Source organism: Triturus cristatus, chromosome 5_2, assembly GCF_964204655.1.
Source record: "Triturus cristatus chromosome 5_2, aTriCri1.1, whole genome shotgun sequence".
In the NCBI taxonomy this organism is placed as follows: domain Eukaryota; kingdom Metazoa; phylum Chordata; class Amphibia; order Caudata; family Salamandridae; genus Triturus; species Triturus cristatus.
Window position 1 is genome coordinate 488,600,324 of NC_140588.1, and position 26,189 is coordinate 488,626,512.

A 26,189-nucleotide genomic window follows, 5' to 3' on the forward strand; every position below is an offset into this window, starting at 1 on the left:
TGAGGTTGAGATGGACTCCCTTGAGGAAGGAGTTGACTATTACCCATTGAGGTCTTTTCCTCCAGATGTCACTGGAATATACAATTGTGTCATAAACAGGCTGCAGACGAGAATGGAGTGCAGCTTGAGGAGGAAAAGTTGCAGGCATGTTTCCTGCTGGAAACTCTGATACCATCCCAGGCATGGAATTAGTTCCTACCAATGTTGCTTAGTGTCCTGGACCAAGGTATTGAGGCATTTAAGGAGCCCAACACATGTAGAACAGTGACTCCAAGAGCGGAGAAAAATTACAAATACTCCGCAGAAGACCTGGCCTACATCAACTTATCATCACCTCTACAGCAAGGAAGAGGGTCGACATCCCCTCTACATCTTGGCCACCTCCTGACAAGGAGAGTAAAAGATGGACCTCTGGCAGGAAATTTGAAAGTAGCACAGCCAGTCAGTAGCATATTGCAAATTCAAACATCCTCCTAAACAGCCATGCTTACCAGCACTGGCAGGAGATGGCAGAGCTCATGAAGCACCTGCCTGAGCAATACAAGAAGAGAACTGCAAACCTTGCTGAAGAGGGCAAGAATATGGCAAATGCATGCCTGAAATCGGCATTCGATGCAGCGGACACAGCAAGCTGGCAAAGGATGACCGGTATTACACTACACTGTTATTCATGGCTAAGAATCTCAGGGTTCAACCCAGAGGTAAAAGCCCATATCAGAAATACCACTTCCAACAGAGAACAGCTATTCGGCAGCACTGTCGATGACACACTGCATCAACTTAAAAAGGACAATGAGACTGCTAGGTCCATGGGGCATTGTTGTAGTTTAGGGAAATGTTAGAAATAGGGTTTCTGGTTGGAAAGGGTATGTACCTAAGCCAGGCAGAACCCACAAATCTAGTCAGGTCAAGTAAGTTACACACCAAAGATAACCTGTGCTCACCCGGTAGCTTGGCACAGAGCAGTCAGGCTTATCTCAAGAGGCAGTGTGTAAAGCGTTTGCACAACACACACACCATCAACACAATGAATACACCACAAAAGAGACTCCACACAGAATTATATAAAAATAGACTGTATTGTATATAAATCATAGACCAACATGACATGAATCAATTGTTGCTTTACCAACAAGGCCATTGATGAAACATCACAACGTATGCAATAAGAGAAAGACTGATATGTTGCACAGTATGAACGACCTCTCCAGCAGTTTTCAATGAGGACTCCTTTTCGAATTGAAGGTCAACTTTCTTTTTTTAGTTCTTGTACCAGTTTCTGCTTCACTGGTTTGGTTGCAGCATCTCCATCAAATAATGTGTTTGTTGGAAGAAGATCATGCAACAGAATGTCCTTGATAAATTCACCCCTTTCTCTTGCTACATCGATCTCTCTATGTGCTCGCAAAAGTTGTTTTTTTTGTGACCTGTTTTTAGTGAATGGTTGGATGAAACTCTTACTATGGCAATTAAAGCATGTAAGTTTCGCTTTAGTGATTATGTCAAACAGCTTTCTCTCTTTCAATAGAAATCTCTCCTGCTTGAGTTCTGCGATAGTTTTGATCCAGGGCCATCTGGTAAACATATTTTTATATTGTTATCCACATATGTTTGGTCTCGAAGTTGTGTAGTCGTACAGGCTCAGTCATTTCAAAGGGGGTTCCTTGCTGCTGCATGAAATTAAGAATGCTGTCAACATGTTAATTAAAAAGCTCCCCTCTCTTCCATCAAGTTCATGGCGAGAAACAGTTCACGATGGTCCATTCATTTTGAATTTGTCATCTCTCTGAAAACATTGCAAATAGAAAAGACCTCATGGTAAACTAGCTGCCATTGAGCATCATATTCACTTTTACATGTCTGTCTGTCTCCCTTGGAGCTTTTCTATGTTATCTGGAGCCACAGCATTAAACCTTCCCTCTCTGTCTCTCACAACAAAATGTCTTTGGATACATTTTCTGTAGAGGTATGGTTTTTCAACCTCTAACTTCTTCAGTCTTTCCAAATACCAGGACCCATGTCTCAGGTCGTTTATGCAAATGAATTCGCGAAACACAGTAATCAGTGACTCCACAGTCATCAGGTGCATCTCCCAAGCACCATCCCGAAAGCATGTACCAAGTTTTTCACTACAGCCATCATGTGTAAAACATTTCCCCAGAACTTGCAAAGTTCAGATTTTTCTTCATATTCTTTGACCAACTCTATGAACTTGTTTTTTCAGGTTTTCTGATTTTAAAATGTGTGTATTGAACATTGCCTTTCTTTGCCTTATGTCTTTTGAATGAAGTGCAACCTGTGCCTTGTTTACTTCTGAGATAAGATATGCAAAACCTATTTTGACATTCTTGTTCCAGAAATCATTCCAACGCAATGTTTCTATAGCCTCAGATATAATGAGCATACATTGTAACAAACTAACATAATGAGATCCGCTCAATACTTACTGGACAGCTTTAATTCCAAAACTTTCAGCATCAATAAGTGCATCGTCCATGCCACATCCACTGAGATAACTTCCTGCACATAGCGTCGCAGCTTTTGTCATGTGGAAAATGCCAATCATTGGATAAAGATCATCAAATTCTACTGGATTACTCATATAAATGTCAGCTACAATACAGAAAACACCGTCATCACAGAAAATTGGCAGGATAGGCTGGTCTTCAAGCTGAGTAGGCACATATTGGATATTTTTTAGAGCTGTGTATATAGTTGCATAGTTTATGACCGGAGATGGTATTACTCGTAAAAACCCATCCTTCTTCAGTGGGACAGTATGCTGGGATATCAGAGCATGAATTCCAGCCCACAGAGGAACTGGCTTTTCAGTCCACTCTGAATAAGCGATATGATAAATTCAGTTAAATTGGCGTTGCGGTCCGCAGCATCAGGTAGATCCATGTCCTCAGCCATTTTGAAACTTTCTGGTAGACTGGAACATGTGGATGGCTTGTAGTGATTTTGCACATGTTGGGAAGACAGTTGGGTTATAAGTTAGCAACTTTGTTTGTTTATACCTGCAGCTTGTTTTCCAGCAGCTATTTCACTGGTACAGTCTTGAAAAAGCACCATGGCAGTATCATGTGTGCTGGATGTTCCAGACAAAGAAGAGCTGTCTTCAAAATCAAAATTATCAAGAGCAGCAAATGTAACTCCTTTCCTGGTAAAGTAACTTTGGAAGTGGGGTGCTATTGGATTCACACGATTTTACAGCATGAGCTGCTAACAAGTTCATGCTCCATACTGTGTCATTAGAACTTTTTGAACTTCAGGAGTCAAATCAGCTGAGAACACCACAAGTGTCTCATTCTTTTTGTTGGACTGACAAAAACACATTATTTAATTGTACATTCTCACCAGAAAATCTTAATTTCATGATTATAGATTAATACAGTTTCATCAATGTTGACAATTATGTAAAAAAAACGTTAAGACAAAATAAGGCATTCTTGTTGACTCTCATTGTTTGCAGAGCTCTGGGGCATCACAAAATTTGTCATTAAGTCAAAAATCTAAATCTTTCAGACATTTCTTAAAATGGTTCCTGCTGATTGTACTGCATCTTGGGATCTTATTTTGGTAGCAAGAACTTCAGGAGTCTAATCAGCTGAGAACACCATAAGTGTCTCATTCTTTTTGTTAGACTGACAAAAACGAATTATGGTATTGTATATTCTCACCTTGCTGCTGGAAGCTCATTGTACTTAGATATTTTCAAATGTATGCACTCATGTAGTTCGGGTGGGCATACAAATCCGCTACAAATATTTTTACCTTTCTGTTTAGATTTGCTGCTTGGCTGAAAACTTCATCTTGGAAGAAACTAGCTACAGATAAAAACATGTTTTCTCTTTAAGACTCGCATACTCTGTACTTTTGTCAGTCCATTTGACCCTTGTTCTGGCCAAACCACAGATAACACATTGCAAATCCTTTGCTTTCTGATCAGCTGTTGGAGGTGGACGAGGAGTAGCCATTCATCTTTCAGTGGATGGGCATTGGGTTTGGTTTTAATTGCTTCTCAAAATACTCAGATTCTTGTGATTCACTGGTTTCTGCTTTTTGACAAATGTTTTCCAGGCTTTTTTCCGTTGTATCCGACTTGTAGTACCTGTTGTTACAATGATAAAATATTTAATCTTCTTAACCTATCAGTCTCAATCTTTTGAGAACGTCATCTTGTCCGTATTTCTGCAGCATCTAGAACTCTCTTTTTTCCAGCTGCAGTTGATGTTAGTTTTTCTTTCGGATTGGTTTGGCATATGACACATTTTTCTTTGTTGAAGGAGTCGTCAGATTATGTAGTTAGCAACACTGTCAGGAGGTAAAGATCCCCTGCTACCACCTGCTTAGCTCATATTTATAAATTTGAATCAACGGAAAACCTGAAACAAAAACAATATTAAAATAAATCACCAATATGATGGCTAAAACACATCATTATAGAGCCGCCATTTTGGAAAATGGCAGAAGGGTGGTTTGAGGAGTTATTTTATTTCTCTGTAAGACTACGTGACCACCAAAACCTATGTTTTGACTGCAAAATTAGGTATATATGTCCCATGGTTCCTGAAATATTATATCATCACTGTAACACATCCGTCATTTTTAAAAATGGCGTCCAGAAAAATTCAGTCTGAATTAGTAATGTCTACCCAAACTAAATTACTTCTCTAATGATACTAAAACACAAATCAAAAATAAAAATCTGTAAACAACATTTTTTTTTTACCAAAGTATATCAAGAGACTAGGACTACTAGCTGTAGGCCTTTACCCTCATGGGGTAAAGGCCTACAGCTGAGGGTAAAGGCCGACAGCTTACCCCAGGAGAATGGGCCAAGGGGTTCTCGGTTTTTGGGGAATTCTGGTTAGCAGACGGAACATCATTGCATTTAGCTTGCTCGTAGCTCTCTAATATATATGAGCGTCTTTTCCATAAAGGATGTTAGGCATTGGTAAATGAACTGGCGTGCATTGAGGACTGAATGAGCTGGCACACCTTAAGGCTGAACACACCAGAGGTAATATACTATAAATCATGGATGTGTCTCTGGGGATTACCATGGACTCTGGTTTATTTATAAAAACACATATATGAACATCATTACTTTTTCTGTCGCCTGTCAGCTCTTCTTTTATGTCAATAAATATTTTCTATTGAAGGAAGATTTCGGGACTGTACCACAGTGCCTATCATATCTAGAGTGGGTTCTAGAGTTGTCTTATTCTTGGACCATAACTATCCTTGTTTGAACCTTTAGTCGCTGCTCTCCATGTTTACAAGGGCATGCTCTGCCCTTTCTGAGAGACCTTCATTGACTCCAAGGCAACTCTGTTGTTCATCGTCACTCATCTGGTCTGAAGATTGTATATCCTAATTCTGATCGTGCCTTATCAAATGTGATTAGTACATTCATAGAGATGGACTTCCTACTCTACACGAGCCAAGATTGAGATCCATGACCATAACACTATTTCGAGTGTTATTTCAAAATGCCTGCCCTCTAGCACAGATGACATATTATAACGCACATATCCAGCCTCGCTACTCTTTAGAAAAAAGGTAACTGGTCTGATAAAGATAACTGTACCTTGTGGCTGGAATTAAAATGTATTTGTTTTTTTATAGTTAGGCACACTTCCACCAGACTTTAGTTTCCTAGGACTGAGGGAACAGGACAGTGACTAGAGGAAAATGGGCGATATATGTGGAGGTTTTGTCAACCAGGACAAAGGGGTTAACAAAAGTGAAATGGGCTAAGAGACCCCACAGAAAAGGAGGTGACCCTAGTTCCAAACTTTGGGGTCAAGGGGCCAGAGAAGCACGTTCCAATGCACTCTTTATAGAAATGAGTAGCTTGCAAAATGGAGTGCGTCGCAGACCACATATTACATCTAGAAGTGTAAATGTGAAGAGTCTTCGAAAGTTCTGTCTTTTCGTTGTTGAAGAAGACCCTGCGTTTTATACATAGACACATGGACTGGGTTAGCTGTTCAATGGAGAGCCAACAAAGGTCTCTACAGGTTTCCAAAACATGATCGCAGTTGGACTGATGCCACACCTTCCCACTGGAAAGTTTTATGTCCTCAGCTGGAGTGTCATTTATATGTTAGATGAGCCTGCAGAAAAGCATGAATAGAATGGGGTGCTGGGTCAGACTCCTTGGCCAGCCCACTGGGACAGCCTCTAGGTGTTTATTCTTCCATGTGAGTTATGGCATTTCCCCTGTTTGTTTCTATGCCCAAATTGGGAAGGAGCAAGGGCAACAGCATGGAGATTGTCACCAAGCATGTTAACCCTCTGCACATGGCCCTTCGCAGAGATGTGAGGACTTTAGGCTAATGTCATCCATATTCCCTGCACAGATTGAAAATACAGTCCTGCTCACAAAATGCCAGTATCCGTCTATATGACACTCTTTACCACTGTCTTCCAGCATTTATGCATACCCTAATACACAAGAGGGGGAGGGCAGGGACTCGCACATCAAACTTATAATGATACAGTCCCGTGTAATAAAACCCTAACATTTTAGACAAAGCATTAAAAAGATTGCCTGTTTTTAAACTATTGGAACCTCACTATTTCCAAATAACTTTTACTCCTTGGATATTTAATTTACAGGTAATTTATATATTGCATCCACCTCTTGTGTTGCTTATTTTATCAGCTGCAATCTGCTGTCCCTGGATCTTTCATTCATCCACTTCAAAATTGGCCTCTGGTTTCCTGCACAGTGCTCAGCCGAAAGAAAGTGTTGGTGTACCTGCAAAAAAGGTGCATCCGAGCAGTGGGTCACACCTGCCTTGAAATCAGGGGATTGTGGTTTTGTATTTTATGCTAGTCCGAGGACATTCTTAGCCTGTGACTGGTGGGCTTGCTGCCCCAAAACTAACAGAAATCAGGGAAGCAACCAAAGAAGGGAAGGTCCCCACATCCTTCATTGTAATTCTTTCTACCATCCCACTCTGTCCCCAAGCTTTATGGCGGGACAGATCTCAGCACTTTGGTGCACCCATCGAAACTCTTGTTCTAATATATTCAAGTAAGTTCATTTAAAAATAAGGTATGTATTAATCTAAATATTTTTGTGTGGTATCGGTACTTGTTGCTTTATGCTGTTATGGATAGGTATTTGGCATGTCATTATTGGAATGGACTTGTAATGAAATTATGGCTATGTCATTTGCAATGTCATGTTGAATGGGTGGTTGAAGCGGTTGGATCTGGTGGTGGCTGGACGTGTTTTCTCCTCCTCACTTAGTTGTGGGCCTAGTAACTGGCACTAAAATAAACCTTGGTAACTTATGACGTTTGTATAATTTATTGCATTAACTGCTGTGTACATTTATAATGCGATATCATGGTAAAAAGAATAATAACAAATAAAAATACATCTTCTCATATAATCGGAATTAATGATAGTTGTATTCTAATATATTTTGATAAGTTAACAAGATCTGAGCAAAAATTCATCATGAAGCCTTAAAATAAACATCGATATCCAGCAGCAAATTTACAAATATTTCTAACGTACGCAATAAATCCAACCACATAAAGTGCAAGTGTGAGATACAATTCCCTAAAGGCGAACCAGGCTCGCCCCCGAGAAGGCCTCGGCTGAAAGGCTACCCTCCATTCTCCTACTGATTCTCCAGCCAGGTGGTAATGGGGGTCCATATCCTGAGTCCCATGCTAGTTTTCTTTTGCGCTTTCAGGTTATACAAAGGGGTTTCCATATTATAAATAAGTGATGCAGAGGTGAGCTAATGCCATGGCCAAAAATAAAAAACATACCTCCTCCTCAACAAATCATTCAATTCAGTACTATCAAGCACCCTGAAAATCATTAATGTGGGAGTGATTAGAACTGGTGTACCTAAAATTGGCCTGAATATTAATAAATATACTGTTGGTAATAACAATGGTAATGAGGGGCCCAGTTAACACAAAAGAAATCCTGTGTAACTAATGTAGACTCATAGTCTGGTTTCCATTTTCTTGACTAGTACTTTAATATTTGATTTTCTGTCAAATTAAGTTTTGGACATTTTCTTTTTTCAGATGTTTAGATGGTTCCCCAGCAAAATTAGACACCAGTTTTTTGTCTTTCTTATATTGGTGTCAATGTCCATACAAGGAGTAGCAAATCTCCGAAGCCAGTGGAGCATCATGGGAGAATTTAGCAATGTGCCTCAGGAAGAATTATTAGAATGGATAACATTTAATACCAAACCAAGTAAGTTAATACGGCTTTCTTAATTGTTTATCCCTTGTATTTTTAATTCTACTCAGAGGCCTTTTCAGTCTTGTCTCGAAATATTTTCTCACACTCTACATTTTGCTTGTCTCTAGGTGAAGATCCCAGTAAACATTGTTTTCTCCTCTCATGGCCTACACTTCACAGTACCTCACACTTGAGCCCACCTCCTCCTTATCTCATAGTAATGTCAAGAAGGAGCAGCATACATAAAGCACTGATAGATCCACTCCTAACCATAAGACGTGACTGCTGATTTAATCATAAATCTGTTTCTTCTTTTTGCCTGCACATCAAAAGATTAGCAGCTGCACTGAACCTTAAGGAATCCTTTGTGAATCTTGTTTATCATTGAATGATTCTCTTCTCAAAAGGACATACCATTTGAATGCTTACTTACTCTCCAAAGGGACCTGGGTAACCTCATTAAACCGTACAAATTTGTGGGTGCCTTACTAATGCCTAAGTAGAGGACTGATATAATTGGCGACACGTTAACCACAGCAGGAGAATTGGTTAGATCATAAACATAAAATAATTTTTTATTTCTGATGTCCAAACAACTTTGTCTGAGAATTAATTTGTAAGAAAATGGGTTAATAATTGAGAAGGATATGAGTCCTACCCATGTACTAAGTTCCAAAATCCCAGCAGGCAAAACACACAGTTTCCTAAAATTAAACCTGGTCTCAACCCCTAGTTACTATGACACAATTTCTAAAAATTAAGAAATCATTTTTACGAAAAATGGAACCAAAACCACTAAATCCAAGGACAGGGAGAGAAGATATAAAATGTTAACACTTTAATGCAAAACATGCCAACCAAAAGTAATGCACCAATCAAAATTAAAGTTTCGTGGCTGAATGTGATGTAGGTGCAATTATGGAGCAGAGGTCGAATACACCAAGCAAGTCAACCCGGTTAAACTTTTTACCTTCTGACTTAGTCCTTTTCATGGAAGCCAAAATCCTTCAGTTGGGCCTGGTTAATAAATGCTGTATCCACAAAGTCTTCCTGAAGCCAGATTGGTGCTGGATAAGATTCTACCCAAGATGTTGGTTTTGGTAGGAAAAGCTCAGAGTGGGAAATTTCATATTTTGCTGCCACTGAAGTCCTCTCGGCGGGCAGAGTTTGCTCCTTAGCCCTATTAAGATTTCTACCATCGGAATTAATCTCTTTTTTTAAACTGAAAATATTCCAGAGGGGAAAGCCTAAAGCTGTATCCAACAAAGTCCTCTCGAAATCAAACACCTTTACCGCTAGTCTTCAGTGAAGCTCAACAGATCTTGGAATTCCCAAAATGTTCCAAGTCTTGACTTTTCAGGCTTTTTGTTGCAATCCCTTTTAATCACTTCTAAGACTCTCGGTACCTCAAGACGACACTTAGAGGACAGGACGCAGTAAACCAGAGGCCACCAGCAAGATTCAGTCCAGGTCCATTTCTAACTGGTCACTTCAGGTAAAAGGCCTCTTGACATTTGATGTCCTTGTAGCCACACATGTAGTTACTCAACTGATTGTTAGAGTCCATGTTCCCAAGAATAAACGTTCACTTTTGTGCAGCATCTCCTCTTTACCTCACTGCAAACGACCCCACGTTCCATCATTCTCAGTAAAATCCATCGTGGCATGCGCTTTCTTCTACTGAAGGGAGCTTGTGGCACAACTAGGAGTCTGTCTAAAGTAATAAGCAGTCCCCTCTCACTCAACCCTCCAAACTGGTTCTAAGGCCATCTCCTTCCTCCACTAAAACTAAAGCAAGGACGCTATGGATTATTGAGGGATAAAAAGACCCCTCTTCTCCTGGCTTCCTGTATCTAGTTTTTAAGTTAGTGAGGTTCTTGGTCCCTCCTTAACTGCCCTTCTTGGGTTAAGCTATGTCACATCCGAGCCATCATGCCAGACCCAAGCCGCTGTCTGTGCTCTGAGTGTATTTCACACCTCATCAAAGAAGTACTGACAAACCAGCTGCAGGGAGGCTAATGCTCATTAGCTTTCAGGGTCTTCAGGCAGGGATCGTATAACTTTTTAAAAGTTACTTATTCTGACAATTTATAAAAAGTCCAACTTCACCATTAAATTAGATGTTTCATAAATATAAAAAACACTAGTGGAGCCATCTCTGTAGCTTATTCCAAACCAAGGATTTAAAAATAGCACATTAACTGCACTTTAGCTCGTTAGGTCGAGGAAAACAGGCTTGCGCTGTTGCTTTGCGACCTATTGTATATGCTTTGGAAGTTGGACTCCGCCCATTTCTTGCCCATTGCTATCCACGTCCTTTACAAATCCTTGGTTGCTAATGGGCAGTTGCTCCTCTGTGTCCCTCCTTTACATTTCCGGTTAACTCCGATTCAGCACGGACTAAGTACTGTGTTTTTACACTTACAATGTTCATGTCTTCCTTCGGGCACTACTATCTTCTCCTTGTGTTTCCAGACTCAGCGCAGCGCAGGTTCACGTTGACCACGCTTTCCATTGTCCAAACTGTATTTATTTTAAAAAACAATCAGCCCTCCCAAGCTCGAAAATGCCAGCTGTTGTTTTCCATCGCTTCAGGACCTCCGGTCGCAAGGTCAATGATTATTTTTTTTAATGCGGCCCGGCGTTCGGCGAAGCTGTGTTCACACAAATACAGATGAACACAACAATCAGCAAACTAGACAGTGTTGGTATTGAGAAAACTGATAAGTTCAACGCCTAGCCAGACCACTCTTATATTAGAATATTTTAAAAAAGCAGCACTAAGAAGACGCCCTCTTGCGTCGTTGTTTCCTACCTAGCCACTCATTTCTTAACTAGCTGGATAAAGTTAATCTACTTAGAACAGCGTCCACCTCTGTCTGACCGAGGTGCCCCAGGACAGACAACCCCCACCTTATACAACCTGCGCAGCCAAGTGAGAACGAAAACTTGTGCTTTGCCTTTTGTTTACCTTTTCCGCTGATCCTGGAACCAATCTATTGACGAGCTTGCACAACACTACTCCGTTTCTGAGTAATGACTTCAGGAATTACTCTGGGTCGCATATGGTCTTTTTGGGGGAGTTCAGGACTCCCAAAGATATGAGCCATGTCACTGCGTACTCCTTCGGGTTCATGGCAGCATATTAGGCTGTGTAACAGATGCAGGGGTTGGTGCTGTATAACCCATATCCGTACTTGCCTCTGCTCATTTCTTCTTTTTTTCCAGCAACTTCTGGTTTGTGGCGTGATGTGGCCTGAACCAGATCGCATAGATATATAAAAAGTTATAATGTCATAGCAACGTATAGATGTGGAATAATTTATTTCAAATGCTCCGGTTTAACATGTAGATGAAGCTCAAAACAGCAAGTAAATGTTCTCTCGATAGTGTGCACTAACAGTAGCTTTCACTGTAATAAATAACTCCATGCTGAAAAAATGATCCATTCGAAAAAAAAGTTTTAAACAACTAGCATAGACATGCATTTTATTTATTTACAAGTTTGAAGTAACGTTAATTTTGAAAATTTCCAATCCCACAATGCAATAGGTCTCGCATTTGCAATAGTTTAAAGTGATTGGCACTGTACATAACAATGTCATTTTATTTATCGGTTTTGAAAAACAACACATATATAAAAAGCATAGTCATTTACAATGGCAATAGCTCAAACTGGCAAACGCGAGACCTATTGCATTGCAAATGCTTGTTTTTTCATAGAATCAGCTACAGCCTTTCCAGTGCAATTCACTTTTTGGGGTTAGTCACTGTAGGAGCAGTAAAACTAAATTCTTATATGTTCCCCTTTCAAACTTCTAGTCACCGGTCTTGTAGCTCGAAGACTTAATAACAGGCGACGAATACATTATTTAAAAGTGGGATTTCTTCCTGTCAAAAGATTTATGTGACTGGTGTAAAAGCTACAGCAGTCAGCCTACACATTTAGGCCTGAAGCCATGTTTTGCTTGCCAGCTTAGACAACACCACAATGGGTGCTCCAGTCCACAGGTGACATTTAACTTTCTATGACATACAGTGAATTTTCTTGCACCATACACAAAGGCCTTACTGGAAAGTAAAATATGCCAATTAGGTATTGACAGTCTTTACCATGTTTTAGGGGTAGAGAACATACACTGGGGACTTGGCAGAAGCACCCTAATATGTGGAGTTCAAAACCCAGTAGCATCAGTCCACAAAATGTGGGCTACCACTCAAAAAGAGGCACTGTCTCTCACTGTTTATTACAATCTGCCAGATACTGCCTGACCCACCTAAACAAGAAAGATATAAGACACTTTATATTGGTACTCTGCAGATTCAAAGGCTAATCTTTTTCATGAGTATTGGTGCTACGTCCTTGTATATCCTCATTCACATATTAACATTCACAATAAGACTGATTCAAAACCCTCAATCACAATAAGCCCATTCAGTAATGTATCCTCATGTGATTTGTAACATCATCAACATATATCAAACATACAGTATGGCACTTTTTGTTCTGCATGACATAATAGAGGAGATTCAGGTTTTGCACAGCTGATGTCAACTAGGCCTGGGCAGTGAACTCCGCTCCGTTCGCTGAGGATTCGAAGTTCTTGGAGTTTTCTGCACTCCACAGAGCTTGCGAAGTGCAGAGAACTCCACTTCGCGGAGTGGAGTTTTTTCCCTGGTCGCGCTGGCTAACAGTAAGTTGGCGAGCAGGAGTTGATGCTCAGGTAGACTTTCTACCCGAGCGGCAGGAAGGTCAGCGTGAACTGTAATACGTGCCGCACTTAGCTGCTTGTGGAACTCCGCTGAGTATTTTTGTCACTGAACTCCGCGACCTCCGTCCAGGCCTAATGTCAACCCTCCACCAGAGCGCACTGAGACATTTTCCACCTGGTTCTATTAATATTTTTGTTTTCCACTCTTCATTAATTCCTTACGTGTTCCTTTTTGTCCCTGAGTGCAGTGTTTCTTTCCTTTCATCACAACATTTTCTTTAATGACGCATTGCTTTAGCACAATATAGTTCATAGAAAAGGTTCTTATATACTTACTGTATGTGTCTGCTTTTGATTTTCTCTTTATGTATGCCTTAGGCCACTGTATTACTTGTACTGAATTACCAGCTTTTGAGACTTGGACATAGGCAACATAAAACATATGTATGTGAGAATATTAGAAAGTCAATAACCAAACTACCAGACTTTTCAGTGTCCTCAGGCAGACCAAAAATGGGCAGATTGTTGCAACTGTTGTGATCCTCTTGATCAATGAGATCTCTTCTTAACTCTGAGAGAGAGTGTTCTAGGTAGTGTATTCTCTTATACATTCATTGTTTGCATGACCAGGTTGGGTGATACACCTTGCTACATTCCTTGCCATCTTTAGACATGTTCTCAGATTTTCACTTGTCTTACTTCAGTTAGCTCTATTATAAGGAATTATTAAAGGCACACAACCCTACAACTTACTGCTTTATGGGATTTCTTTATTTATTTTTCTGCACAAATTGTGTCTGTCTTACATGATTTCTGCATTATGTTATCCTTTGGTAAGATGATGTACTATTGCACAGATTGTATGCTATGTACTGTAATACAATTAATTATTTTGTACTATGAATACATCTTGTTGGACGCAAGGCCTATGCATCTTTGTACTGTACTTTGGTTATTTGAATGCCAATAAAAATTATTGAACACTAAACATATGCATGTGAGGGTACATTTCGTACCACATTGAAACTATAGGAAACTAACTAAGAAGAAACTGGTGACTTGTAGTCCTGTGGGCCTTTTTTCTATTTTCCAAATATTTTCCGTACACATTTTAAGGACTGCAATTTTGAGCATGTTTATTCTCAGCCTTTTCTTTGGTTAGTAATATCACACCCCCTTCATCTTAATATCTGTTTGTCGCTGACTATTACATTTCGTAAAAGAATTTTACATAATTCCTAAGAAAATCTATTCAATTACAATGAGCGCAGATGAGGTGTAACAATGGAGCTGTTCGGATTGGTTGGACGATTATATACAGTGTATTGCTTTACACACATGTATCAATACTTATTGAAGCTTAGTGTTTTGAGAGCAACGGTGCTGAGTATATAAATAGGTTTTTTTACTGTTGTGAGGCAAACTTGATGGTCTTGTTGAGGGAGAAGAAGCATTAATTCAGGAGTTTCATCATTAAGGGGTGTATTAGTGCCGTTTTCTGATTATCGGGATGTTAATCTGTAACTTTGCAATTGTAGGTGAATGTGCAAACAGATTTTCACAGTTGCACAGTTTGTAATATAGTTGTTGCATTAAAAGTGATAAATGACTCTAACCGTGTGTTCTGGTTAAAATGTATCCATAAGGCCAGGGTGAATAGGAGGGCGTCAGTACAAGGAGTTAAATCGATAGGGGAGGACAGGATTAAGGGAGCAGGGGAGTTAAAAAGGCCTACAGTTTCACTTTTTATAATATAAAACATGAGGCTGTAGGATACCATCCGTTTATTTGAAATTGTTATCTTACGGTTTTTGGTCAACTTTAGTGTCAGCATTTGTCATTCTCATAACTGATGGTGGTGTATTCATATAATCTACAGTAATGTCTGCTCCAAGGGTGTTTATTTTAACATTTTTTCTAGAATGTAATGTGTAGGAGTATTGATGTTCTTCCCACCTTCTTTACTTTCCTTCTTGGGGCAGGAGTCACGTTGAAGCCTTCACTCTCGCTCCCTATAGCTGTTTCAGAAGCCCAATTTTTTCTTTCTAATTAGTGCATTGCTCATTTCCTTCTCCCAAGTCACTAGGGTTTGAGTTTGTGTATCTTTCATTGGTTGTCGCCGTCATCATCTACATGACCCTCTTTTTATTCTTCTCTCAAAAGTGTATGAGGATTCCCTTTACCATCTTCACCACTCACTCTCTTCAAGAATAGGGCACCACCAAGAAAGGCAAGAGCTTTTGTACTTGGACACTCTAAGATCCCCACCTACGAGCACAGATCCAATGCAAAGTCTTTGCTGCTTCTCCCATGATAGGTTTCCAAAAAAAAGCTACGGTCCACCATCATCCTTCTCATGTTTCCTCTATAGTTTACAAAATGTCACTACCCAAGGCTCTGCTCTTCTTATTCCAAAGACTCCAAGTGATCCTAAGCAAAGCAGCAAAATCCCTTCCTGCCCTGGTTCCAGACTAACTTCAGAGGGGTATGTAGCCTTTTGCATTGGGACAGGACACAGCCTATTCAAGTTTAAGTGATGTTGGGTCCAGGCCATCCCTCCCATCTTCCCAGGATGGCCCATCAAGTCACACCTAAGCTCCCACTGTGTGTGGCTGTTTAGGGGGAATACACAAAGTCCAGCTGTCACCCACCCCAGATTGATGAGAGACCAACAACAGGCACCAAATGGCTAAAGTAAGAAAATTCCAACTTTCTAAAAGTGGTCAGTGTTATGAACAAGGGTAAACTCCAAAACCTTAGACAACCTGCAGTAATGCTATATATAGAAAAACAGTGTTTTGCTGGGACATTAATCACAATAAAATAACATTATGTCTCTCATCATTAAAGATACAAAATCAATTGCCCAAGGCAAGGAAGAAGAATGCAGGCAATCAATACTATATAGCAATGTATTCAATCATTGCACTCTTTTTTCATTATTATGCAATTGTGTTTTAAGTAAAAAGATCCATTGCTCACACATAGGTGAAGAGAAGTACGGGGGGGATAGGTGATAAAAAAGCAAAAAGATTTGCTCATCACACATAAAAAACATATGACTCCTCTAAATTACTGTTGCAATATAGGGAACAGAGCCTTTTTAGGTCTATTGTATTGTCGACGGCTTTTCAACCTCTGGCAATGTGAGGTCCTCAGCAGGACGGGGCGTTACCTGCCCCCTACCCCCCCCCCCCCACCCCCGCCCTATATCTGTAAATTAGTCATCAGAGAAGAGCACAAACGGGCCTGTCTGATGTTAATATCAAGTTAAATGGAAGGGAGACTTGCCTGGGCCAACAGAGGAGCAGGAGTCAATTCTGGCTTCAGTGGACCCTTCAATAGGATAGGAGAAAGGATCCTAGGGCATCCAGAGTGTCCCTAATTAAACTTAGAAACTCCCAAGGGGGTGTATAATTAGGGCGCAGAAGGAGCATATCTGCAAGGAGGAGTGGAACTCACCTATTGCATAGTAGAATGCTGTGGTTAATGCTGGGAACCACTGGGTTGAGGTTGAGAGCCTTAAACAATAGAAGCTCGTGTGAGCAGGTTCTGTACCATGGAAATCCAGGGAACCATAGTGCTGTGGAGAGGGTAGAACCCGCAGAAATTAGCGCTCACGTAGGCAGAAGAGAAGAGCCCAACCGAAGTATGTGTCCAGTGGAGGAAGGCACTCTCCTGGGCCAGCGTGTGGCTCGTGACCAGGGCTTGGCGAGCGTGCCAGTGAATGGCTTACTGATAGAGGGGGAAACAGTGACTGGATTGCGGGTGCGAATTCTGGCGCAGCACTCGCAGGGAGGAACGCCATGTTAAGGGCAATCAAAATTGGCCAATGCGTCTGTGCCATACAGTGCACATAGAACAAAATTGAGCTTCACAATACTTCACTCTGTTACCATGAATGTTGTGCTGTACAGAATATGCAACTTCTTTGGTAGGACAATCGTTTTGTATAAAGAGGCGTATCCTAATACCAAGGAGTGTAGTGACCCCAGTGTAAAAGGATTGTAATGGGACTTGAGATGAAATAACAAGATACTCCTTTATGCAAATGACACTGTACAATACATTGCCAATCCAGAAGCCTCCATGGATGTCTTTATATTTTTAGCATAAATAAAATGAACTCTGGGTTCCATATAATTGTATAATATGTACCTCCCCAAATCTGTGACCGTGTGCATTGTGGGTTTCAGGGGAGGCATCATGAGTCACACTGTGATCAAAACCTCTTTTTAGTAGAAAAACAAATAAAAAAAAATCTGTTCCGAAACACTAGATAGCAGGAGTGTACATAGCATGTGAATCTAACACTGCAAGCTGCAAAGTAATTGTTCTAGGTAAGCAAGATTTTCCTTTCCGGGCGAGGAATAATTAAAATGTTTGGTGTGCAGATGGGCATTTTCCCAACAAGTACTACTACTGTGCTTTGTCTTTCGTATGGATAATCCACAGGACGAAGTTTGGAGTAACATTAGTATTCTGATGAAAATCTACTCAAAGTAAAAGAAAAACAGACGATCACCGGTTTGCATCTGGAGTTTACTCACCTAACTCAATTTTCGTTGTCCTCCATTTCCCTTTTCCGTATGCTGCCCAATTCATTACTGTAAACATCGATCCCACACTACTGCCATGCACCCCCAGTACCTCAAATCTTTTGTCCCCCCCCCCCCCCTCGTTTCCCAGGTTTCTGTATTACACTCCTCCATTCTTTCAGGTTAGTGGTATGTACATCATATACATAAACGCATACATTCTGGCTCTTAAAAATAGGTTTGTGAATTGGCCCCTTCATGTTCTTTCGAAGTGTGACTTTGATGAACTGTAGTTTCTTACATCTGGCTGACTTCGTGTACTTGTCTGTGTAGGAAATAAATCCCTGTGCTCTGAGAAAAAAGTGACTGTTAGAGGAAAGAAAGTGCAGTAAGGATTGCTAATATATTACACATTATCTAACTGTCAAAGGCAGATTATGTGCTTTTCTGTTTTCAGATTTAACATATAAACACTGGTAAAATATGACTACCAAGGCAATAGCCCTTTTTATTACAGATAAACACTGAGACAGATTTAGATTCTGTTGAAAGTAGGATCTGCTTCTTATGGTTAAGCCCACTTTTTGCTTGATGTGATGCTGTTTTTCACTAATCTGACTGGGACCCTGCTAATCAGGACCCCAGTCTATCTGCTTTCTCCCTAAACTGTTGTGTTCAGTACCTAGGTACATCCCAGATTGGCTACTGGAGTACCCGTGTCAGTCCCTAGTATATGGTACCCATGGCATAGGTACCCCAGAGGTCTCCCATCGGCTGAAGCATGCATTATGCCACCCTTGAAAGACCATTCAAAATGGAACTACAGGCATGCCATTGCAGCTTGTGTACATTGGTGCATGCACCACTTACTAAAGATATAGGTTTCCTATATCTAAGGGTCACTGCACTTAAAACCTACAAGTCACTCCTATAGCAGACCTTTACAATCCTGAGGGCTGGGTGCTTGGTCCTAAGTGAGAGGGTGCCCCTGCATGAGCAGGACACCCATGCAGCCTAAGGAGTCCATTCTTCCGGGTTGTCAGTGAAGCAGCCATATACTATATAGCGGGGAACCGCGTAATCGCGCAATTACCGTCTCGAAAACGGCTGCAATGATTCCTATCATGTTTGGTATCAAACATGTTGGAATCATACCATTCAAAGCACCAGGATAGCCCTCCGTTAGGCTCTCAGTGTTCCCAGTACCAGCCTTCTAGCACAAAATGTTTGGTGCCGACCAGACACACATTGCTGCCCTCCTGCTGCTAAGCCAAGCTCGAGCAGGGGAAGGCAGAACAATAGGCATCCTGTCACAGGAATGTGTGACCACCTCCCAGATAGGATTTAGTGTATTAGGGCTGGGTGGGTGCGCTTGCCCGCACCTGAAAGTCTGCATGAGGGGCACATTTGGTGTCCCTGTGCATAGTCCAGTTCAAACCAGTCCCGGGAGCCGTTGGCTCCCGCTCTGGCACAAATCTGGACAAAGGACATTGGAGTAACCTCCCCCCTGTCCAGACCCTCCCCTGGGAGGGTCCCCTGAATCTTCCTAACCCTTTCTTTATGGTACCTAAGGGCTTACACGGGCGTTGGTCCCTAAATTTGTGGTGGGGAAAGATTCAGAACTGAAAACACTGCACTTCTACCGTCTGGGCGCTCTGGACTTCACTGGACTTCGTTTGGGGCTGACTTTGTCTCCCTTCCAATCTGCTGCATCGTCTGTGCCTGTGCATCATACAGGTATCTACTAAGGCCTGTGAAGCATCAAGGACAACCAAAGTAATTTCCCTTGGAATAAAGGTGTCACTCCCCTGCATACGCAGGCACCGCAATGAAGACGACTGGTTTGCAGATCCTGAGCTCCTCCGTAATCCATGGGCTCTGCAACACAGGTGGTGGTTTTCCTCAGCTCCAGAGGCCTGCTCTACCTTCTCACCAAGTTTGAGGCCAGTAGTCCTTGTGGGAATTGCAGTAACCAAACCCTGCGTCCCTTTGCAGTTGCAAAGGCTTGTTGTCATCTTTGCAGGAAGATCTTCGGGCTCCAAGTAGCCCGAACCTCGAGCACCTCCAGTGACCAGAATCTTAAGCCACACCATATTGTGTGCATCGTGCCCTGCATCTTTTGGTGAGCTGAATGAGGTCCTCTCGCGACTCGTGTGCCTTTGGCCTGTGGGTCCATTTGAAGATCACTTTTGTTTTCCTAGGGAACCCCTGATTGCTCGAGGCCTGCCCTGACTTCCTTGCTTGTGGTGAGTCTCCTGGACTTTGCTGGTCCCAACCGTGCACCTTCTTGACTTCCTGCGTGGTTTGCATTTGCCAAGGCTTGTTGGTGCTTTTGCTGGACACCGACCCCTCAGCACTTGACATCCTTTGTGGGGCAGTTCGTATCTGGGTCCTGGTTGTCCTCAGCATTGCCTGGTCTTCGCAGCTGCAGACTCAAGGTCACCGTCATTCTTCCTGAAGCACCCGTCATCGGAGGGCATCCGTCTTCCAAGTCTCCTGGTCACTCCCGACTGCTTTCCGGTACTCCTCGTCAAGAATCTGTTTGTATTCCTCTGGCTACTCTCTCCTCGTCCAGCGGCGGCACTTTCCTGAAGTCCTCCATTGAGTTTGACAGCAGTTTCCAACACCACACCTATGCCCCTGGCTTCCCTGGGATAGGTAACTTTGGTACCATGGTATCCACGTGTGGGGTGACTCTCCAAACTTCTTTCTTCCTTGGGATTTTTTCAGGTTCCACTTGGAAGGGTCCTAAATCTTTAAAATTCCAACCGCGACTTGCACATAGACTTGTAAGGAGCACGCAGTCATGTTCACACACTGCACACGCTCTCCGGGGGGTCCCTATCTACTTACCTTGGGTGGTTCTGTGCGTTCCCAGCAATTCTCACTCCTCTCAAAATTGTCTTGACTCGAGTCGTGGTTCTTATACCACCTTCTTAGTATATGGTTTGGTCCCCCCCCAGGGGCCCACTGTGTATTTGTGCTATTTACTGTATTGTGTGCATTGTCTCTATCTCTGTGTTGGAGATACTGTAACGTACTAGAGAGTGTTATGTAGTAAATACATTTTTTTATAAATACTTTGTGTGGTTCTTTTTCATTTAATATATACTACAAGATTGTATTCTGGTAAAACAAGCTGCTTTACACTCCTTCAAGACTAAGCCTGAAGGCTGCTCTGCACAGCTACCACTTGGATAGCTTTCTAAGGTTGTCTGAGACCTCCTAAATCATCATAATGGTTGTCTGGATTGGTGCAAGGCGCCCACTTAAATTATTGGACATCAGTTACCAGGCCAGCTTCTCACAGATTCAAGGATGCATGAGCTACATCCTCCGCCACAGTGACCATGCTCGGAGGATGTAACTGTTCCGTCCTCTGCACAAATCCAGGAAATCTCTCTGCTGTTTACACCAGAGGCATTTATTTTTTAAATGTTTCTGCCTGAGGAACAGAGGAAGAGCTTCCCCTGCCTCCCAAGGCATTTTTAGGTCGAGCATCAGCGCGCATGCACTGTCTGCAAGACCTGCTGTAATCACTCTATGGAGCATAATTACAGCTGCTGCTTACCATTGGTTAAAAACTCTATTGCTGTTGTTTCCTGGCTCCTTATTGGCTGTTGCTCCCAATATATCAATATATCACGAAGCTGACATCACAGCGTAGGACAGCCTGCCCGGGGAGGGTCCGGCCAGCTCTGTACATTCCGGTCGATTGGGCATGCTTGGTCCGTTGAGGGATGGACTGCTTGGCCAGACGTGGCTGTTTTTTCAAGGGACATGATGCCAACATCTCTGCTGCTTTGAAGTTCTGATGAGGGCTCATTTGCTTCCTCAAGCCCAGGCAGGGCTCCAGAAGGTTGGGTATGTTCTCGTCAGTGGTCCCCTCTGTCACTCAGTGCATACGGATTACAAAAAATGGTGGTAGCCTTCCTCTGGATTACTTGTGTCAGGGACCCCTTTTGGTCCAGCGGTTCTCAGTCAGGTGGCACCAGGGACTGGGTCTCCCAGGGGCCCGGTTCCACCCCTCCCTCACAGCCTTGGCCGATTGACATTTCCTCTGAGGCCTCCATCCGCTTTTTTATTTCAACTCAAAGTCAAAACAACCTTTTGCAAGGGGCTTACCTGTGGCTAGGGATGTGCCAATTGTGGATACAAAGGTACAGTTGTGGGAAAGAACACAGGCCCCGGGAACCAGGTTGGCAGGGACTTAGGACACATCAAGTCAGGTTGCATTAGTTGTCAGCCAAAAAGTGGGGGGTACCCATGCAAAAAGGGGCACTTTCCTACACTTATGTCTCTGGCTCCTCCAGTTAAGACCTCAATGACTCTGGATGTTATGTGAGCACTGTGGGGAAGGATCTCTCATTCCTAATCAGCATCGCCAAATATTTGATTCTGGCTAAAGAAAGGTCAAAGTTTTAGGATATTTAACTCTCTAAACAGTAGCTTAATTAATTAATAAATCTACCTATTATGAATACTTCCTGATATTAGAGGAAAACTGTCCAGCCTACCTTTTGAATCCCCTTTCCTCCTTGATATATTTTTAGGAGATTGTTTGCATCTGATAGAGACATGTAGCAGTAGATTCCTTACCTTTGAAATTCCAGTTGTCAGACTGGTTCTGGAAGATTTTTGATAGTAGTACCCCTGCGCGCCGATAGGTGGCTTCGGTCGAATCCACGTGACGTCATCAGGGCTGTTACCCTTCAACGCCCTAGTTATCTGTTTTTAACACACCATGATCAGCCACTTCATGGCTCCGCGCTTCTGGCGTCGAATGTCATGAAAAGATCATTATGATGATTGGTTTCATTGTTTAAACCTTGCTTTAAGTGTTGAAACATTTATGAGAAAAGAGAGTGAAATCATCATGTTTTCTGTCAGCGTATCTTACACTAACTTCCACTTAGACCTGATCATCCTGCTTTGCTCCTTTTTTCATACGTTTCTAACTGAATTGTGTGGAGTAGAACTATAACTGGAACAGAACAAGAACAGAGATTGTGAATCAGATGCGTTTGGGATTTTGTCTAGTCGCTATTTGGTCACCTTGTCTTTGATGATGGAGTTGGGTGGCATTTGAAGCCTGGTTTCTTACTGATGCCTCTTAATGATTTAGGATTTTGTTGGCTAACGGTTATATGGTGTTTGAGGTTCTGGAATTTTCAGCAAGCCTCATGTTGTTTCATTTTCTGTTGATAAATGTGGTGTATTTCTGTTTTAAATTATTCATATCATTTATTTATTGGCCATTAAAAAGTCCAATGTGTTTTCTGTTACATTTTGTTCTAGATGCCGTGTTTGCTGGCGCCATGCCTACAATGGCAAGTGTAAAGTTATCTACCGGTAGATCGATTGTAAATCACCCTCATTATGAAGATGCTAACCTAAGGTACATTTTTGAAATTACAGTGAATAGCTAATGTATTTTCTTTGCCTGAAGAACTATCAGGCACATGCATCAAAGGAAAAACCGGTCGCAAAATTTTTGCATATGAGATGCATCATCCCAAATGCAAAAATCGCAATTTAAGGAATCTCTAAATTACGATTACTTAAATTGCGATTGCATTTAAGGAATCCCAAATTGAGATTCCTTAAATGCAATGCATAAAAGTATAAAAAATTAGCGATTTCGCTATTAGGGGGAGCAAATTACCATGAAGTTGAACTTCATGGTAATTTGCAAAAACTTTGAAAAATGCACTTTTGTGCTTTTTTCAAAGTTTCATGTTGCGCACACACATGCCCTTAGAGCATGTGTGTGTGCAACATATGTGCAAAGATCAATTTCAGGGGTGCAATAGGGTGTCATTTTGACACCCTTGCACCCTTCAAATTGCATGAGCAATTTGCGAGTACCTACTGGTACTCGCAAATTGCTCATGCAATCTCCAATTCATTCCTATGGGCCTGGAGGCCCATAGGAATGAATGGAACGGCATTCCTTAATTGCGACTTGCAATTTGCGAGTCGCAATTAAGGAATGTGTAGGAATCGCTATTTTTATAGCGATTCCTACATGCATAGGCTTTTGCAATTCCTTAATTGCGATTCCTTAATAATCGCAATTAAGGAATCGCAAAAGTCTTCGTTGATGCATGTGCCAGTATATTGATTATGTTCAACTCGCTATTTGGCCGCATTTGACCTGTAGCAGGATAGGGAGTCAAGGATGGTAAGCACATATCACTTACAAGCACTGGCCCTACTACCTCTCATATGCATCTCGTGTGTGCCTGAAAGTCCAATTTTTTACTAACTCATACACACAGCAAATGTGTTCTAGTTTCACACTGCTGGTTACATATTTTACATTTGCTTTACCTAGTTTCATATTTACAAGCTAATTGATTTTGATCTAATGTGCACTTCTCAATTCTATGTCAGGACCCGGAGGCGAGGATTATGCTCTATCTTTCTTTAATTCCAGTAGCAGCACTTCAAAGTTCACAAAAAAAAAACCACTGTTCCCATGAACCATAGGGAACATAACACAGAAACAATAGAGTGTCCATGGGCAGCTAGACCGACATCCATGCACCAATCACAGGGCTCCTGGGGGTATGTAGTCCTCTGTTGTTATCCATTCCTCCTCTTTCTTTAATGCTGCAGCCTCAGATAAGTGTTTCCTCACCTTCCCCCTTATAACTTTGTTTGGGGCACTTGTTTCAAAAGTGAAATGTTTAAAAGTGAAATGTTTGTTTAAAAGTGAAATGTTTTAAAGTGGAATGTTTTTCTGACATATTTTAGTAAAATGCGTAGAGAGCGCTTCGCGCGCTATCCTTGATTGTTCCTTGTCAGGTTCCGCTTTGATTTGTAACCGATGCGTTTGTGGCGCTTTGATGGTTTCATTATTCACCGTGTCAATATTTTCCGTTTTTCTTCAGGTTTGCGAGGGAGCCGCTACTCGGTCATCCCTCGCCTGGCCGTGGGAGCGTTTCTCTCCCTAACGGCCGAGTTCTGTGGTGCCCAGGCTCGCGGCGCACCTCCTGCCGCTAGAGGGCGCCTAGCGCGCCTCGGCGACGAAGCGTCTGGCATTCCGCGCATTCTTCGCGCGTTTCTCGTCAATGCCTCAGACACTTCGTCGCGGAGCCTGCCCTGCCGTACGCCCGTGTGTGGCCTGTTTTCCTGCCCTGAGGCAGTGTTTTAAACGCCTCCCCTATGAATTTGAACGCTCGCAGGAAAGCGAGTCTGTATCTGCCATTAGGCAGCTGTCCCATTTTCTGCAGGACATAAACATTTGGCGATTTCAATCGCTTTAGGGGTGAGGTCGGTATTCTTAGGCCAAAGCAACGCTCTGAGGAGTCTGTAGGGATCCCTATACTGTTGGCAGGGTGCCCTATATTTTTATTATTGCACCAGGGCTAAGGATCCCGGGTCTTTGTACCCTTCTTCACGCGAGCACTGCCCGCACCTCACTCAGGCTGACACCCAGCCCCCCTTAACTCAGAGGTTACCCTCTCTGCCCCACTTACCTGTTTGGAGCCCTCACCTGCAATGGAACTGTATGACGACGAGGCTTACCAGCAGGACGGTCAGTGGGAGGAGGACCCCCTTACAGCCCTACAATGGGACGAGGATTTTTATGACGCGGTGGATGACTCTATCCACAAGGCGGTGGAGCAGGCCATGGGGCCCTTGGAAGATCGCCTTTCCCGCAGAATAGAGCAGGCGCTAGCCAGGGCACAGAACCTTCCCCCTCCCTCCCCCAATTCGGGGGGTGTTCTTGCTGACTCTCAACCACCTTCTGCCAAACGGCCTAAAGACTCTGGGGTGGACATAGACGCCTTCGCTCGCCTTAAGCAGGCGTTCTTAGCGAGCAACCCTGCTCCAGCGATTCCCACTCCATCAGGGGATTTGGCGAACGATACGGACGGCGAGGCCGGCCCATCCCGTCCCTGGCGGCCGTCCCGTCCCGACCCAACTAGTGAGACGCAGAACCTCTGCGCTGACATGTTTGACCCTGATGACATTTTGCATCCCCGCTCCTCAGACTGGGCTCCCTCTGAGAAGGTCGCCCAATATGTCGCCAGCAGAATTCGCCGGCCTTTAGAGGCCTCAGCCAGGAGCTGTCTTAGGGCAGAATGCCCCCGGCCTTCTCTAGAGGGCAAAGTGGCTGCTACTCCAGAGATCGATCCCCGTATGGCGACATTTTTACAGAAGTTTGTCAAGGACCCCAAACGAGGTATTGACAGATCCTGGCGAGCTTGCCAGGACAAGCTTCTGGATATACTTGGCCCTGCCACTAAGATTTTGGATATGGCCGAAGAGGCCAAGGAATCTGGCTCTCTGATTTCGCCTGATACCCTCTCTGCTTGGGCTCAGCGCGTGGTAGTGTTCCTGGGAAACGCCAACTGCGCACTCTCTACGGAAAGACGACGAAGCTTGCTAATCAAGGTAGATCCCAAGCTTGGTGACCTCGCAGATTCCGAGGCGGGCTCCGTAGCCCAGGGAGGCCTTTTCGGAGAACCCTTTATCAAGGAATTGGGTAAATTCGTAAACACTTTCACTTCCCTAGACAGAGCCCAAACTACCATTCGCAAAGTTTTCCATCCCCGTGTTTTCCGGGGGGCCGGACGAGGCAGGGGCCGCTCGTCCGGCCGTCCTAGGCAGGGCAGAGGGCAAGGCTCCGGTAATGGCAACTACCAAGATCAAGCCAGATTTGGAAACTTCTACCCGACTAGAGGTCGCAGAGGA

The 26,189-nt window shown here is 42.8% G+C and overlaps 1 protein-coding gene across 1 annotated transcript in view; it reads left to right on the forward strand.

The window, feature by feature from the left end:
* DPY19L1 (dpy-19 like C-mannosyltransferase 1) overlaps positions 1-26,189 on the forward strand; it is a 519,970-nt gene that overhangs the window by 433,830 nt on the left and 59,951 nt on the right. The window contains exons 19-20 of the mRNA XM_085607487.1: positions 8,071-8,245; positions 22,782-22,881. Coding sequence (XP_085463613.1) covers positions 8,071-8,245; positions 22,782-22,881 — 275 coding nt within the window. The remainder of the gene's footprint in view (positions 1-8,070; positions 8,246-22,781; positions 22,882-26,189) is intronic.